This window comes from Callorhinchus milii, unplaced genomic scaffold, assembly GCF_018977255.1.
Source record: "Callorhinchus milii isolate IMCB2004 unplaced genomic scaffold, IMCB_Cmil_1.0 Scaffold2, whole genome shotgun sequence".
Taxonomy (NCBI): domain Eukaryota; kingdom Metazoa; phylum Chordata; class Chondrichthyes; order Chimaeriformes; family Callorhinchidae; genus Callorhinchus; species Callorhinchus milii.
The window spans coordinates 35,805,065-35,823,964 of record NW_024704743.1 but is presented as its reverse complement, the minus strand read 5'-3'; the positions used below and the strand labels follow the sequence as shown (position 1 = coordinate 35,823,964).

Below are 18,900 nucleotides of genomic sequence, written 5' to 3'. Positions count from 1 at the left end.
AGCTTTATTAACACAGTATAGGTTAGAATTTCCTCCCCTACCTTCTTTCTTCTACTTGAGAAAACTATCTTCATCAAGTGTCAGCCTGGCTAATTCAGCCGGTAGCACTCAAGCCCCACATTGGCACTTTGAACTCATTAGTATTTTCTGACACTTCTGAAAAAGCACTGCATTGTTGAAATGGATGTTAAATTGAGGTCCTTTCTCTCTGTTCAGTTGGATGTTAAAGATCCAGTGGCACTATTCAAAAACTAGTTTCTCCAGATGTCCTGGCCAACAATTACGCAGAGTAAAAGAATTTGGTCATTCACTTCATGGCTGTTTGTGTGCAAATTGACTGCTGTGTTCACCTGCAAAATACACAGTCACTGCACTTTACAGTATATCTTGTGAAGCACTTTGAGACATCCTCTTGATGTGAAAAGCGCTGTATCAAATACAAAGATTATTATTACTATTATTTAATTATGCAGTAAAAAAAATTGCCACAAAACTCTTTTCCTTCATTCTTATTCAGCATGTTGGGACATCCTCCCGATGTGAAAGGTGCTTATAAATGCAATTTGTTGTTGTTAATTCCTCCTTCTAGTTATTTTCACTTCCTTGTACATGCTGTTCTCCGAAAACAATATTTCAAATGTGTTTTAACACATACTGGACTTGAGGGTCTTTTGTATTTAAAACTACTCTATCTCTATTGTGTCTAGAACCACTCTACCTCTGGCTGTGTCTGGAGACCATTTACTATTACTACTGCTATATGTACTGTAGCTGTGAGTAGAAATGTGGTTGTAAAAATTGGCCCTGACTTTTCACTAACAATTAACAGTTCATTTCTAAGTTTTAGAGTGATTCTATGGACATTTTCAGGTGTATGTTAGCCACTTGCATTCCTGGGACACAGGCTGATTCATTTGCAGAGATGCAGATCCACAATTGGAGAGACAGCAAACCTGTGGCATTGCTCACTTTCTCCTAGTCTCGAGTGTCACCAGTACAATTATCTGGAGGTACTGCCAGCCGCATTATAACCTCACAGCCTATTCATCTTAATATTCAATCAGTTTAAATGGCTTGTGATGCACAATATCTTTTTATAATGAATGAAAGAAACCTCAGTCACTTGCCTCTAATGCGGTATTTGATCACAGAGACTGAACTAAGATGATGAACTGCAGGTTGATTATGAAGGCATTAGGGCTATAGTTTGATAACGTGGTCCCATTGCACAACTGGCAGACCATAACAGGACACAAGAATACCCATACACACAATACATTGTGTAGCATCATAAACGTAGTGTCCTGAAGCATGGGTTTGGGGGGTTAGCCACATGACCCTTTCAACATATGCAGATAATCATGGTCTATTCCATGCTAACTGTGCTATTGATAAGGGCGTACATCTATGCCATGAGGCTAAAGATAAAGAATAGAGGATAAAGGATGTTATCTGCCTGCATTGGGCGATGTGGTACTGTTGGTATAAAAAGGCACAGTCCAGAAAGATAACCTGATTGCCACATAATTGAGTTTAGACAATCCCCAGTAAAGAACTCCATAGACATGCTGGGGTGAAAAATGTACACTAGTGTACACACACTGACTCATCATACCAACATCAACATTACATGGGTGGCAGGATAGAATGAATACATGATCCACACAAGCAAAGCTTTCCTTTCTCATTTTATTCCCCCAACACCATTCTCATTACTCAATCTTGCTGTAACCTATGTGAAACAGAAAGCAATTTTAATACTTGGGATGCTTTGAGACCCATGAAAGGTGCTATGTAAGTGTAGACTGTATTGTATTAAAATAAATTGTTTGTTGGCATGTGTACTTACCATGCACATTCAAGCTCTATTGTTCATAGTTGACCTACAGATATAGCGATGGAAAAATATCCACCCTGCTGAGTGTGAAAGCGAGAAGTTTCACAAAAAAAAGGTTAAAAGACATGCTTTCTTTTTGCAGATCAAGAAAAAAAACGCAATTGCAAACCAAAGAGAAATCCCCAAGGTCTGATGGGTTAATGATCGTTGCACACACAGAATGAATAGAGTCGTGCTTTTTCTGCTGCGTTATCCTAACAGTATTCTGAACTGAGAAAACAAAAGGGAAGTGGGGGAGGGGGAAGAGAGGGAATTCATGTGAAGCAAGCAACTCCTGATCCTTGCCATTAGCCACACTGGCAAATAAGAACTGATAAAAGGTCTACAAGCAGACAAGATACAATATTTATTTTATTGGGTCAAGGCCTGACAGTTTGGGGAAATTTACTTGTGATCTTGTTAACATTTACGGTGATCTAGTTAACAGTACCATCAGAACATTATTCCGGGAGGGGGGTGCAGGGACAGGGAAACGGCAACGTTTTAAGGAAGTGTGGCTATGTCCTTCTCATTTCTTCATGACTGTATCTTTTCTCGTGTTCCCTTCCCCCCTTCTCTCCAGAGAATAAATTCTGACTCTTGGTGGTGTACCACGAGCACTGGGTGTCCTCTGTTAACTCCTCCAAGTAGACATTCTGTACTCCTATGTTCTGGCGGATTAATGGACCATAGTGGTATCCCAACCAAACACACCTATTGTGCTCATACATATACACATGCTCATGTACTGTTCTCTGGATAGGGATCAGGAGTGGGGATACTGGCTAATTTTCATTTTCCTTACCTCAGGGGCATTGAGACCATTTGTATTAACCCTGCTGAGATCAGCAAACTCAGTACAGACTGAGGACTAAACCTGGTACTCTGGGTCAGTGTAGCTGAGTGCCACTCTAAGCAACAAAAACTTGTATTAATGTGCATTGCCTCGGAGCGCTTAACAGTGGCGAAGCAAGAGTGTAAGAGCGAGGCATCACCTTTGAATAAAAGTGATTTTAATAAACAGAATTTTAAAAAAATGAAGCAGCTCAAGTATAACATTTTATTGCTTAGATGGTTTGATACAGAACAGCTTTAAAAAATTTTGCATTGGAAGTAAGTACCAAAACTCCATGTGATTCTCTCTGTTCATGTGGCATAAACCAAATGTATACATAAAACGTAGCAGCAGTAAAGGTTCCCTTTACAAAAAAATATGGATTCTGAATTTTTATTTTTCTTAATGCTTTCTGGCTCGCATTTCTTTTTTGTTTATTAATATTTCTTCCATTTCCAACACCCCGAAAAGTTTTCCTTCTTGAAAATAGACATAAATTCGCAAAACCTCTGATAAAAGCTTTAAATTGTGGCGCATGTGAAAATTGACTGCTTTTTTAAATTTGATTCGTTTTGAACAAGTTGTAAACCAATTAGACATTTTCTTTCACAGTCAAGTGCTTCATGTAGTGATTGAATTATATCAGCTTCAAGTCCTTTAAAACGGAGGAAATTTGAAACTAGAAAGGGATTTTAGTAGATGCATTTTTAAAAAGCCCTGAGAAAGAGTGTCAGAATTACAAACAAAAAAACTGATAGACAAATTAGTCCAACATGCAACACTAACCTAAGATTCACCCTTAATTCAACACAAAATGAATTTCTCCTTTTCACAGTTTTGAAAAAGAAAACAAAATAAATTCCTCAGTCAAGACGCAAAAAACTCCTCTAATAAAAATATCAATAAAATGTGGCAAGGCCCATATAACTAATATTGCTGGTACAGACATATACTAAATAAAGCTTTAGATCAATAGTGATTATTGCTAGTACATTGTCCAGCTTAATGCTGCAAACACTTTTTTTTAAACTTTTTTTGCCACACGGCTCTGCACTTATATAGTTGATTAATGGCTCCTGTCCCGAGTCGCTGGGTGTTAAACCATTGAGAGCAGAAATAATTTTAAAATTTTATTTGCACTGAATTTTATACGGATATAAACTTTATAACAACTTTATAACAAAACACATCTTCGCTTTCTCCTAATTAATTTTACCTTTTTAGTCCCATTTTCTCATTTTCAGCAGAAACAGCCCATTACGCCTTTTATTGTGGAAAAAGAAAAACGAAAAGGATTTTTCAAAAGTCACCCCCAGCTTTTCGCAGATGGATGGCGAGCAGTGAGTTCCACCTCGGTTGGGAAAAAAGCCCATCTTTAAAGACCAAATTTACAAAAGAAATACAAGATGGCACTGTCACGTCCACCGCAAATGCAAAGCTATAAAAAACAAATCATAGAATTGCTATTTTGTCCCTATGTTTGTTTCATAATGGAGTAAAATCTCCCCCCTCCCCCTCTCCAAAAGATTGTCAGTCAGTGTGATCATTATAAGGCTTTCGTGGAAGACTTAGTACAGTAGTTCAGCTTCTCATTAAAAGTACAAGCACAGCCCGCCAAGTGAGTTAGGATGCCACGTGATCCTTTTCCCATGTTATTTTCCAGCTTTCAAAAACAAAAACGCAACACGAGGGGATTCCGATCCCAAGGTTGTTCTCAACGGGCTGAAATGTACTGATTCGCGACAAAGTTTTGTGACCCCTTGGATCAGCGGTTCAAGGTGCGGATCAGTCAGGTAGTAAGGCACTTGGAAGATACAAAAGACAGTCCATTTAATTACACTGGGTTCTTCTCGCTCCCAGTGTCTGTTAAGGCTCCCCGATAGCACCAGAGCAAAAGCATCAAGATTTACTGGGAGGAGAGGGTGGAAAGAGGAGAAAAATAATAACTCTAGCCTCGGTGACCTCCGTGCCCTGTCTGGTGTATTTAGAGTGTACGTCCGTCAGATTTTGAAAGTACTGTGGCCCAACTTGTCAGCAACTTGAGCAAATGTAATGTGAGTGAGATTACTCCACTCCCAGCAAGCGGGGCGCTGATTCCACCGAGCTGAGAACGTGGTTCATTGGCGACACGCTGCGGATGCCCAGCAGGTTCTGAATGATGTCCGAGGGGCCCGTGGGATCCTCCAGCATCTTTTCGGAGCTCTTCCCGGATTCCTGGCTGACGCCCTGGATGAGGAAGGTTCCTTGCCGCACCCCGTTGACCGCTCCCGTAAGGTGGAAGCCGGTCTCGGGATTTGTCGCTTTGCCTGCCGTCTGGTTGGGAGACTGGCTGCCTGTGGTAACTGAGGAGCTGCCGGCTGGGCTGAGAGCCGGGGGAGAGTCGTTACTGAGGCAAACACTGGTCAGGGTTTCGCTTTCATTCTCCGAGAGTTGGGTAGAGTCTGCTTGGTCGATGTCGCTCTCGCTGTCATTGTCTCCCTTGCACTGATCCGGGTTGTTCTCGTTCCCGTGACGTTTCGCCGCCTTCTCCCCCTTCTGGTGGATGCGCTGATGTCGGACAAGGCTGTGCTTCAGGGTGAAGGTCCTCTCGCAGGTCAAGCATTTGTAGGGTCTCTCACCTGAAACAAGCAACGCAGTCGGTTATTTTCAGCATCGCGCCCAGTGCATGAAAACATTACCAACCCTCTTACCATGGAGCCGATCACTCAAACCAGGTAATACAGGAACTCCCTGAAGGTTTGGGGGATGAATGCAACACTCAGCGTGGAACTGAACTGTATAGATCAGAAATTCAGTGCTGATGATCGGGATTGTGCTAACTTAGCTGACTTGGGCGTCAGCTTGGCTCAGTTGCTGGCACCCTCATCTTTGGCACAGAAGATTGTGGGTCCAAGGCCCATGTCGGTACTTGGAGCTCATAGTCTAGGCTCAAACTCCAATGAAGAGCTGGGGTAGAGGAGGAAATGTTCCATTGTCAAAGGTGCCGTTTTGTGGATGAGATAATAAACCGAATCCCATCTACCCTTCAGGTAATTGTTTAAAGATTTCATGGCACTATTTGAAACGAGAAAGGAGTTTATCCCCGGAGGGAGTTTTCCTGGGGTAATAAGGGGGAGTCCAGGGGAGTCCTGTAGCTCAGTGGTTAGAGCATTTGCTTTGCAAGCAAGACACCTGGGTTCGATTCCCAGGCAGGGTGAAACCTTGGGCAAGTTTCCTTACTCAACACGCCTGATAATAATCCCTCCAAAAAAAAACAATAATAAATTGGTCATTTTCAATCTACGACTGTTTGTGGGACATTGCTGTGCGCAATTGGCTGCCGCGTTCGCCCACAAATATACAGTCAATTCACTTTACAGTATATTCTGTGAAGCGCTTTGGAACGTCCTCCCGACGTGAAAAGCGCTATATCAAATGCAAGGATTATTATTATTATTATTATAATAATCCTCAAAAAAAACAATAATAAATTGGTCATTTCAATCCACAACTGTTTGTGGGACACTGCTGTGCGCAATTCGCTGCCGCATTTTGCCCCCAAATATACAGTCAATTCACTTTACAGTCTATTCTGTGAAGCACTCTGAGGCATCTAGAAGTCGTAAAAAGCGCTATATCAAATGCAAGGATTATTATTATTATTATAATTCCTTCCAAAATAAATAAAAATAATTTGATCACTCAATCCAAGATTGTTTGTGGGATACTGTTGTGCCCAATTGGCTGCTGCATTTTGCCCACAAAATATACAGTCAATTCACTTTACAGTATATTCTTTGAATATACTGTAAAGCTTTGAAACATCTCGAAGACATGATAAGGTGCTATATCAAATGCAAGGATTATTATATATTCTCCCGATGTCCTGAACACCAATCCTCCACATATCCTGGTCATTCATTTCATGACTGTTTGAGGGACATTGTGGTATGCAAATTGGCTGCTGTATTTGCCCACAAAATACAAAGTCACTGCAATTCACAACAATTCTCAATGAAGCTCTTTGGAACGTTTAGAGATCATTTGTGAGATCGGCCAAGTGAACTGGTCTTCTTCAGTTTCCCTCCCTCACCTTTGGCACCAAGCTCTAACATGGCTGTCTGACATCAAGACTTGCTGTGTGAGAACAGCTGCAGGAACTCTGTTCCCTTTTGTCTCATTGGGTCTAGTGTATAACGGCTCTGGTGTCAATCTGTTTAATTATTTTTGTTAGGGGGGCCTGTAAGCAAATATTACTACAATATACACATGTGTGAGTGTGAGAGAGAAAAACACACACATACACACAACCCAAGTCAGAGAGAGGCGAAGACAGACAATTATACCTTTTTTTCAGTAAGCCGGGTATCTGACACAAGCACACGCAAGCCTAAAACCACGTTATTGTATACCTCAATAACAAGAAGAAACAAAATTTTGGGCAGTGCTGTGAAGGAGTGATCCCACCAACCACACTCCCTCTTTATAAGCCAAAGTGGAATTAATTTTAAAAAGTGCATCATCATATAGGGTTACGAGGTGACCTTATATACCAACAACAGGTTTCTGATGTTGGGTTGGCTCAGGTGAGCCATTGACCACAGAGAATGGCAGTGGCAGAGTTGGAGTAAGAGGCAGATTAACTTTCAGTTGTCTTTGTCAGTGAACAATAATAATATAATCCTTGCATTTGATATAACACCTTATCACGTCCTTGAGACATCTCAAAGCGCTACACAGAATATATTGTAAAGTAAAGTGACTGTGTATTTTGTGGGTGAAATGCAGCAGCCAATTGTGCACAACAATGTCCCACAAACAGTCATGGATTGAAGTGGATTCAAGGGAGTGGGTTTAAGACAGAGGAAACAAGTCATCGTAAGGAAATAAGTCAGACTTAATACCAGAAGGCATGCCTGGACTGCAAAAAAAGGCATCAGAATGGCAAAGAAAAGCTTTGAATTGAACATGGCAAGAGATGTGAAGGATAATAACAAAAAGTTTTTTTGTTACATTAAGAGTAGAAGAAAAACAAACAATGGAATAGGCCCCTGAAGATGGGTTCAGGAGACAACATGACAAATAATGCTGCACAGACTAATAATGCTAAATGAGTTTTTTGCATCAATCTTTACCAAAGAGGAGATGGGTAACCCATCTGATCTGGAAAGAGAACTCAAGGATGTCCAGAGAAAAGTTGTCACACTATTCATATCTCTACCAGCATGGTGGTCAAACAGCTGTTTAAACTTAAGGTAAATAAATCTCAGGGGCTGGATAAATTGCATCCGAGGATCCTTTAGGAACTAAGGGAGGAAGTCGCAGAAACGCTGGCACAAACCTTTCAAAAATCACTGAATACTGGAGAGTTGCCGGGAACTGGAGAAAGAACTGATGTTACTCCTGTTTTTCAGAAAGGTAACAAAAGGTGACCCAGGAAACTACAGACTAGTAAGTTTGACGTCCATTGTGGGTAAAATTATGGAGACTCTTATTAAGGATAAAATCATGGAATATCTGTACAGAAATAAAATCATAAATGATAGCCAATATGGGTTCATCAAGGGAAGGTCTTGTCAATCTAATTTATTAATAATAATAATGATAATAATCCTTGCATTTGATATAGCGCTTTTCACGTCGGGAGGACGTCCCAAAGCGCTTCACAGAACACAGTGTAAAGTGAATTGGCTGTATATTTGTGGGCGAACGCGGCAGCCAATTGCGCACAGCAATGTCCCACAAACAGTTGTGGATTGAAAATGACCAATTTATTATTGTTTTTGGTTTTGGAGGGATTATTATTAGGTGTGTGGAGTAAGGAAACTTGCCCACGGTTTCGCCCGGAATTGAACTCAGGTCTCTCACTTGCAAAGCGAGTGCTCTAACCACTGAGCTACAGGACTCCACTATTATTACTATTATTAACCATTATTGGTTTTCCTTCACAGTGTGACAAGGGAGCTTGATAAGGGTAAGGCTGAGGATGTTGTATATCTGGATTTCAGTAAGGCCTTTGATACAGTTCCTCTTGAGAGACTGGTACTGAAAGTAAAGAAAGCGGAATCAGTGGAGGTATATTACAATGGATATGCAATTGGTTGACCAGAAAAACCCAGAGGGCAGTGGTACAGGTAATATCATCAAACTGGGAAGATATTACCAGTGGAGTTCTACAATGGTCTGTTTTTGGACCTCTTTTGTTTAATATTTTTATAAATGATCTGGAACTAGGAGTTGCAAGCACAGTGGCTAAGTTTGCAGATGACACCAAGTTAGATTGCGAAGCTGAACAAGATAGGTTACATACTTGGTAATTGGACAGATCGATGGCAGATGAAATTCAATGTGGAGAAATGTAAAGTACTTCACATAGGGACAAGAAATACTGGAAGGCACTATTATTTGAATGGAAGGAAAATAATATGTATGGAAAATGAAAAGGACCTGGGGGTCCTGATTGACAATAAATTGAAGCTCTCCCAACAATGCTCTGTATCAGTGAGTAAAGCAAACCAAATGTTGGGATGCATCAAAAGATCAATAGCAAGCCAAAATAGTGGGGTAATCCTCCCACTGTATAAATCATTGCTGAGACCATACTTAGAGTACTGTGTACAGTTCTGGTCGCCACAGTACAAAAACGATATTGGAGAAATTGAGAAGATACAGAGGATGGCATCCAAAGTGATTGAGGGAATGGAAGAATTGGAGTACGAGGAGCGACTAAGTAAATTGGGCATGTTCACGCTGGAAAAGAGAAGATTGAAAGGTGACATGATTGCTTTAAGATTCTAAAGGGGCAAGACAATATAGATCATGACAAGCTGTTGTTTCAAGTTTTCCGGAATAGTAGAACCAGAGGACATGGCCTGCGATTGAAGGGGGGTAAATTCAGAAGGAATCTACGCAACACTATTTCAGTGAGCGAATAGTGAACCTAGGGAGGTGGTTGAAACAGGAATGTTGATTCTTTCAAACAGATTAGATAGTTTTCTTTTAGGAAATAACATTATGGGATATAGTACATAGGTAGTTTGGGACATATGTGCATGCGACCGCCAGGAAGGTGGAAGGTGAACTAATGGACCTTGTACTTTTTTCATCTAGCATTTCTTATGTTCTTAATTAAACAAGGCAAAATACAGTGGAAATAAACAGGCAAACGTCAGGCCACTTGGCAATCACAGGCCTCAAATCCTATTAGTCTTAGCCGGAAGAACTAATATTAAAGTTTGGACAGAAGTTCTTAAGTTCAGAGTTAATTTGAGAGGCGTTCTTCTGCAGTTCTCTTCCAAGAACTTCAGGCCTCTGAAATCTAAAGGCAATGGGCCTTTCTGTGGCCAGAGACAGCACACACAAACAGTGTAGATACAGTCTACCGCAAGCAAACCCACGTAGCATCGCACAGACCTCACCATGGTTTGGCGCCAGTCCAAACGTTTGCATTATTTTCAGCAAATATTCTAAAACATTCTGACGTAAGTCTTAAACTAGCGGCAAACTGGGTGCGTGAAACGTCCATTCACAGAATGCTACACTCCAGTCTGTGTCGGCTGTACTATCAGGGCAAGCTAACAGCTTAAACAGCGGGGTTACGTAGAAGGGAGCTCTGCCCTACAGGCGGACTCAGTCAGACCTGATTATTATCATACCATCTTAATAGCAGTTTAAGTCCCAATCAGATTATTGGAGAAACACCAAACCATTTCCTATTCACTCGGGATTGTAATTAGCTTGATCCCAGTGATGTGGCAAGCACAGGAAAGCAGTATTAGCAGTACCCTTATAGTGTGTGTGGAACAGCCTCAGTCCATCCATTTCACACACAGGACTCATTGCTGCAAGATTCCTATATTTGTAAAAAAATCCAGCTTATCGTGTCAGGACAAGAAAAATAGCATCAGTTTTCTTAAATCTGTCAAGTTTTGGAGAGAGAGAAAGATTTGTGAAGCTTGCATTACTTGCAAGGATTAAGCAAAAATTTGAGTAACAACGAACACACACACAGACACAAACACACACAGACACAAACACACACAGACACACACACACAGACACACGCACACAGACACACGCAGGTGTACCCGCACACCTACCTACAGACATGCAGGCAAATGCTGGCTAATAAAATAATCCTGCTGCATAAATCATGAAGAACGTCAGGATCAGGGAAAGCAGTGCTTAGCTCCACACAATAGGAGTTTTGTTTGATCAACATGGGTGACACCCATCACCATGCTTAAGAGTATCCAAACCAAACTGAGAAATCATTGCATCCCACCTACACATTCCAGAGATGTTCATTGGAATGGAATGCACTCTCTCCCTGGAGGGACCCATCCTTCTTAGCTAATCCTGGAAAGTATCGGATATAGGTTGGCAAGAACCAATGCTTGGGGACCCCAGAGTGCGGGTTGGGGTACTGCTGGAGACTAACCAGCTAAAACTGCATAGCTTACCATTGAAAACACTTTCTGGTAAACTCTCCTGTTGTTTGTCCAGCTAGCACCACCTTACCCGTTAGGGCTTTCGTTTGGAGGGTTAATGGGAGCTGAATGGGAGGAGTACTTGCCCCCAGTGACTGGTCTGCTCCTCCACCTGCTTTCATTTGCCAGGCTGGCTGGGCTGTCGTCAGCAGTGCCTTGGAATACTATGGACCCGACTGGCTCAGGAACTGGCTACCGAGACCACAGAGAATTGACTTGATTCCAATAGTTCACTGCCAAACATGTCATCAGTTCAGCTTCCAGGAGACCCCGCTTACCTCCCCTCCAAGGAAGATAGGCACGAGTTGATGATCTGACATCCGACAAGAATGGGTTTGAGCCCTCACTGGATGGTTAGCAGGCACCAGGAGCTCTCTGCAAGCTTCCTGCTGAATACAGTCAACAGCATGGCCAAGAAATAGAATATGAGGCAACATAAACTCCCCCTCATGCAAGTTCTTTAACAAACCTTATTCATCTACAGGGTTGAAGTTTCTTTTAAGATATGAACTCTCTCTATTCTCTTCTCATTTTGCTTCTCCTCTTCTGGGTCTACCCACAGCGACCTGCTCTCTGGCCTGCTTCAAGGCAACTCTAGGAATTGGGGGAATGGGAGGAATCTCACGAGTGCTTCTGCTTTCCTTTGTTCCCTGTCCCAGCTGGGAGACAGCAAATGAGACCAATCCTAAAGAGAAAGTAGGAGGAATCGCCAGACTCACTCAGAACACATTCAGGATATCTGCTACAGTCTAAGTATTACAACACAGGGTTAAGGTTTACTTATAAATGGGGTCAGTGGGAACAACAACAACAAAATTACATTTATAGAGCGCCTTTCATGTTGGGAAGATGTCCCAAAGCGCTGACCAGTCAGGTTTTTGAGCCCGAGCATGGGGGAGGGGTGGTGTAGGGGTGAGGGAAGGCAGAGAGATGGGAGGGAGACCAAAGGCACGGTCGAAGAGAAGGGTCTTGAGACCGGCCTTGAAGGGGGCAAGGGAAGAAGAGAGGCGAAACATGGAAATTTGGGATAAGGATTTCAGAGACCACCAAGGTTGAAAAGGATCCGTGAGAGGATGAAGTAAATTAAGTAGAACCTTTGGTATTAAAGCTTGCAGATTGTAGGAGAAAGGAAATCACTGATACTGCCTTTTATTGATTGGTCTACTGCTTTCTGTGCCTTGGGATGTTCTTCCGACATGACAGGTGCTATATAAATGTAATTTTGTTATCGTTGATGTCCTCCTGATGTGGAAGGCGCTACATTATATAAATGCAATTTGTTGTTGTTTATCAGTCCGAGCATCAGTAGCCAAGCCTTCAGCCACAGTGGTCCTACGTACTGCAATTCTTTCCCTAAATCCCTCTCGCTTTGCATTCTCCTTCTGCTTTCAAAACCCTTTCAAAAACATTCTCCCTTTGACTGGGCCTTTGGTCAAACAACCACAAACTCCCCTTCCTTCTCTCTCTGCTCGGTGATCCCCATCGCTGTTGTCAGTGCTTTGAAACTTTCATCCTATATGAGAAGGAAAGGTTGGAAGTGTGTAGGAAAGGCTGGAAACTGGTTACATTTCAACTCTTTGGAGTTTGGGTCTGTTGTTTCAGCCACAGTGGCCCTACTTTCTGCCCTAACCCTAATAAATGATTTTAAACCCACTGCGCCCACCTCCCCTCCCCCACCATACCTTGTTAACACATGGAACACATCCTATTTAACCCTAACCCTAATAAGTGCAAGTTGTTGTTCAGTCGTGCCCACTACAATCTCATGTGAAAGGAAGGGAGTGTCACGCAAATTAAAAGCTCGAAAGGCAGGAGTGTTTAATTTCTGTTGCACAGCCGATAACAGGGCTTGATTACAGGGCCACAGACGATTGGAAAAAAACATGGAGAAGTAAAGATATTCTTTGGGATGGGTCTCCTCACTCTCGCTCCAAGCCATAGGTGATGTTTTACTTTTGTTTGCTGCTTCAATCACTGATCGCAATGTTGTGCGAAATACATTCAATAGAACAAATAAGAGCTGGTGTTTCATTACCACAAACAGGAGACAGGAAAAAAAATCTCTCGACATCCCTAAACCCCTGAAGCTCTCCAGCTGCGAACACTGTTGAATAGATGGCCATCTCGAAAGGCAAGCAGCCCAAGTGTGTCAGCACATCTTGTTTTGATTTTCCAGCTATATTGAAGTGATAAAGTGCAAATTGGCCAAGGACCATCTGTTTACCAGTTCCAATACATCAACTACACCAGCACAGAACACAGATACCTCCCAGGGCCCTGAACTAAATCCTTGTCTTTGCTTGCCTGCAGCCCAGTGAAGAATGGCATTTATTGTGTCCCTTTCATTCTGCTAACTATTTTTACACCAGAAGTTTTTCCATTTTGGAAGGGGTACATTGCGAGCCACAGAGCTCCTTCCTTTCCTTTTTATTAGTGGGACGAAAACCACTTCAAAGTGGAAGAAAACTGGGAAGTGAGGTAGCGGCTGACTCTGGTGACTTCAAAGATAAAAGAGCCTCTGGTCTTCTATTGAATATTACTGTTTAACCCATTATCTGCAGTCCCCCTGTATCTACTGAAACCAGTCAAGTCTTTCAACTGCTACTGCTCTTGTTGTCACTGATCCTCAGGATCCTACTCCAGAACTTACTGCCCATCCCTTGCTGCCCTGAGAAAATGGTGACGGGCCTTTTCTTTAAACCACTGCAGGCCTTGTGGAAATAGTGCTTTGGGAAGAAACACTCTTGTTCTAAACCCCATCACTGAGGTTGCTTTGTGTACATTATAATCTTTGCATTTGATCTAGAGCTTTATCACGTCGTCAAGATGTGGTAAAACACTTCATTGGACATACTGTAAATTGAATGTATTTTGTGGGAGAACATGGCAATCAGTTGTGCACAGCAATGTCCCACAAACAGTCTTGGTGACCAATTTTACTTAGCAAATTTCTCTTTTCTAAAAGTGCCATGGGATCTTTAACATCCAACCGAACAGGCAGGCAAAAACTCGGTTTAACGTTTCATCCGAAGGTCAGCACCTCCAACAATGCAACGCTCCCAGCACTGAATTGAAGTGTCGGCTTAGACTGTGTGAGTTCAAGTCCCAATGTGGGATTTGAACCCACAAACTTCTGACTCTTTTGAGGCGAGAGTGCTATCTCAGGGCAGCAGTAGTTGACAATTCTCCCCTTTGAATAACTTCTTCCACCAAAAGCCAATATCGACCCAAAAATAGCACCGGTCTGCCGACAACGGGGCACTCCAGCTCCCCCGGAGGTGACCATAAGCGAACGGTCTCCCCTCTGACCAGCCCATTAGTGGCACCTTACAGCCCCCCCTGTTTCTTACCTGTGTGCGACCTCATGTGACGTGTCAGGTCCTGCAGAGACCAGAAGCGCTTATTGCACACGGTGCAAATCTTCTTCCTCTTGTCTGCCTTAGTCGAGCTATTGGGCCCCAGCTTCTTGGCGTCCTGCTGCCCTGTGGAGAGCTCTGCTGTGTGAGGCTCACCATCCTGGCTGTCACTCTGCCTCTTGGTGCACTCCTCCTCGGAGACTCTGGACGGACTGCTCGGGCTACCTTTTACCTCTTGATCTGCTTTCCCCTCAAACTCGGCTGAAGTCTCGTCGCTGATCTTTGACCTTGCCGGGCTCTGTGCTGCCCGCTTGCGTGCTACGTTGGAACTCGGTGCCTCCGCCTCGCTGCTTATTCTTTTGGGGCCTCTCTTGCCGCCTTTGCCTTCTCTCCTTATCTCGCCAGCGTGAGCTTTCCGGTGGCGTGTCAGGGTGGCTGCGTACTTGAAGACTTTCCCACATACGTTACAGACGTTCCTCCCTTCCTGCTGCGAGCTGTTGCCCCCGGGCGGGTGGCTGCCGCCTAGTTTGAAGTCTATGAGTTTGCTGGCAAAGTTGAGATCAAGGCTTTTGTTGCTCTGCGCGTCTTCTTCTGCCTCCTCCTCCTCCTCCGACATGCTATTTTTTTTCTTTTGTCTCTCGGAGGAGATTGCGGTGGGGTCCTCTTTGGAAGGCTCGGGGCTCCCTGGTAGCTCGGCGTACTGGCTCCCTGCGGAGTCTGGAGAGGAGCTGGGCGCTGTTGGAGCTGCTGTAGAGGGTCCTGCTGCATCACTCTCTGCTTCCGAAGAATTGCCTGGAAAGCAATACACACACAAACAATGTCACTCACACACAAATAAATAAATCAGAGAATAGCTTTTCCACACTATGAAGTTCAAAGTTTCCGTAACCCCCCCCCTTGTAGGTACTCAGCCTATTCCATGCAACATTAACCTCCATTGAACACATTAGGCCGAAACCTACTTGCTCACTGAAAATCATAAAGATGCCTTCATTTCTCAGGAGTGAAAGATTTAAACATTGAATTCATACACTATTAACATACATTAGACAAATACAACATGTGCCAAAATACAATCATTGGAGAGTACTGCACCTACATACTCTGGATTTAAACCTTTCCCTTTCAGGCAGTCCAAACCTGCCCAACCAATTACCTCAGAAAATAAAGGACCTTGACAGATTTTTTTTGAGACAGAGAGAAAAAACAAACTTTATAAATGTTAAAGACATCCCACCATGTACGCATATTTACACATTCAGCCAAACTACTTACATTTAAGTGAATTGAACCCTGTACCTCAGAGAAAGGAGCCATTTGCATTTGCAGTACAAGACTTCCACAAAGTTCCAATTCATTCAATTCAGTGAGATGTATATATACACTTAGCCAATAATTTGGTAAATTTAGATCTGACGCAAGGTGGTATAATGGTACACTTCTATACTGCTTTCTGCAATCGATATTAATACAATTTGTAGCCCGATTACTTAAAGGGGAAGAGAGTTTTCAACTAAAAGCTTTTAGCACACCTTTTGGCTTGTGTGTTTGATGGCTTGTGTTGGGGAGGCAGAGAAGAGTCAGAAGGGAGGTGAGTGAGTTCATTATGATAACTCTACTCAAGGATGGACCTATGGCAAAATGTGAAATAAAAAGTTTGGCCCGTGCTTTTGCGTGAAAGTGAGGAGACCCTTTAGTTCAATTCAAAGACACGCAAAGTGACCGTACGTGAGCCTGGGGTTTGTATTGCACTGTTTATTCTACACACTGGCATCTTGCTGCCGCAGCGCTTCCAGACCACCCTCCCTCAAGTGGAGCGAGTGCGCCCGGGTAACCTGTAATAACAGCACACTGAGCGGAACGGGCTCTCTGATAGTTACCTGTGCTCTCCCGGGGCTTTGCTTCAGCTGGTTTGGATTTGGCAAGCAGCCCGTTTCTTCGCAGCGATCGGTTGGCAACACCATGTTTGCGCAAGAGGTGGCGTTCACAGTTAGATTTAGTAGAAAAGAACGCGTCACATTTAGGGCAGGGATAGGGCTTCTGACCTTTTGTTAAAAAAAATAAAAAAATAAAAAAGGTTGCTATTGATGCATTTTGTTTTGAGAATTGCATTGTCTTATTATAATTAATTTAACCGCCGGCTAGTTGGCGTTTATTCAAAACAGTATCAATCATCTTGCCAAGTTAGTCAGCATGCCATCTTATTCACAAACCAAAAGGACAAAGAACACCCCTTCCCCCAAAACAACAAATTTACACTGCGTGTTTGCAGGCTGATATTGAAGGGGTTTGTAGCCCTGTCAATAAGTAACTAGTCTGCACAGCCCCAGACTCCTCTGCAATGCAATTTAGGTATCTGTGCAGTAAAGATAACTATGGCCTGAAATTGCTTCACTGTAATAAATACCAACACTGGTTTGGAACACCCTGGCTTATGGTTTTTACTCCAGGAAGTCAAAGCACCGGCTTGGTCTGAGAGCAGATCGTGCTCTTCAGCGTTATCAAAAANTAAATAATACTTCATTAAAAGCAACAACTCCATCTGCATTGTGCTGAGATAACACTCATGGTAACTCCTCTTGTAATATCACAAAGCAATATAAACAGTGTAACTGCAGGAAGCAGCCCATTGGACCCATCACTGTTGAATGGCTCTTTTTGTTTGAAATGAAGGTGAAGCTCCTTTCTCTAGGTGAGAAGAAACCATTTTCGTACCCCAGAATGGTTTGTTCTCAGTGCCTGGCACAACCAAAATAAGCAAACTTTTGAACCTGGTTATTAGTACACATCTATAACAGTGGTGATATTTGACAGATGTCACTTGGCATGTTTGGAAGAACACCCAAGGAGTGGGACAACCCAGAAAAAAGGACTGGACATCAAAGTGTGAGTGTAGAGAAATTCCTTCTCTATTCATAGTGCAACTAGGTTTATCCTTACGGATGTTAACGTGATCCCACCATGGTTAGAAATGCAAAGTTGGTGTATTTTGGAGGATTTTTTCCCCTTGCAGAGTTTGAACAATTTGTAATACAAACTTTTAATGAGATCCTCTAAAATAGCTAATAGTTGTGTTTGATCCACTTCAAATTACAGTACCTTGACAAATGTGTGAAATTGCATAGTCCTCCAGCTGGGCCCATCGTTCTCTATAATAACCATCAATAAACACTCCCTGATCAGTCAGGGATCAACAACGTCTCCTTCTCGTCAAAAGATGGAACTGATCCATTCGATGGATTCAATTTAATAAACCTCAGGCTGGCCAGCCTTGAGTGACAGGCTGGTCTGGAGTGACAGGCAGCCATGGGATTCAGATCCACACTTCACACATGGAGCCAATTTATTAAGTTACTGAGATAACATTAAGAAACTGCTGTTATTTCACATCATTTCCTCTTTAAGGAGTCTGCCCAATTCAGCTCTGCACAATAGTTCATAGAATCTTAGAATTATACAGCACAGAAGGAGGCCATTCGCCCATTGTGTCTGTGCCGGCTCTTTGAAAAGAGCTATCCAATTCAATCCCACTCCCATGCTCTCTCTCCATAGCCCTGCAAACTTGTCCTCCCCAAATAATTATCTAAGGTGGGAGAGGGGGAAGGGAGCAGAAAAACAAGGCACAGGAATTCTCCCTCTACTTGTCTCTTTGAATAGCTCCGAGCTGAAGAACATCTACCCTTCTCTCCCCCATCACCTCCATGACAGGGAGTAATGTTGAGAAGGGAACATGTGGGGGTGGGGGGAGAAATTGTAGAATGATGTCCATAAGATAACATTCAAGCACGGTCAGAGGAGTGACGTCTTTTGTCACTGTGAACTCAGACCTATTTCAAACACGTAGTTGCAGTACTACACTGCAAGGAAGAGCACTCGGTCCTTTTACATAAGACTCTCATTTGTAGAGCAGCATGAGTAAGCAAAGTCCACACAAGCATTCCCCACCTTCTCCCCCCCCACCCCTTTGCACTTTGACCAGCTGCAGATACAGTATCTGTTACAAAAGTGCAGCTGAAAGTTAATTATTTACAACCATCAGTGTCAATACCCTGGAAAATCTGTGGTCAGCTTGTTAGCATTCACATCCCACTAAATGTTATCTGGCATCCACTAAATGTTATCTGGCACCCACAAAAAAAATCTTCAGATCAGTTCTCTTATTCAAAGCTCAAATAATATGACTTGTTTTTACGTCGTTCTTTCTGACAGTGTAAATGAACGTGCCCGAAATTAGACTAAGGGGCTGCGGAGCCCAACACTTCCAATCCAGCCTCAGGCACAACAGAAAGTAAATCCAAGGCAAGCCTTCGTGGCTGGGCCACTTCCACAGCACAGCTATGTCACAAACAGGTCGGTTCATGCTAT

General features: G+C 42.9%; 1 protein-coding gene across 8 annotated transcripts in view; it reads right to left on the bottom strand.

Annotated features, from left to right (window-relative positions):
* Positions 1-2,922: 2,922 nt before the first annotated feature.
* Positions 2,923-18,900, bottom strand: part of rreb1a (ras responsive element binding protein 1a) — a 136,489-nt gene continuing 120,511 nt past the window's right edge. For 6 of the 8 annotated variants that reach the window (XM_042332105.1, XM_042332107.1, XM_042332103.1 and 3 more), the window contains 3 exons: positions 16,416-16,580; positions 14,530-15,327; positions 2,923-5,329 (listed from right to left, as the gene is read on the bottom strand). In XM_042332105.1, the coding sequence (XP_042188039.1) occupies positions 4,776-5,329; positions 14,530-15,327; positions 16,416-16,580 (1,517 nt within the window). In that variant the 3' untranslated portion in view covers positions 2,923-4,775. Of the gene's footprint in view, positions 5,330-11,656; positions 11,865-14,529; positions 15,328-16,415; positions 16,581-18,900 lie in introns of those variants that run through there. The other 2 variants (XM_042332109.1, XM_042332108.1) reach the window with 2 other exon arrangements.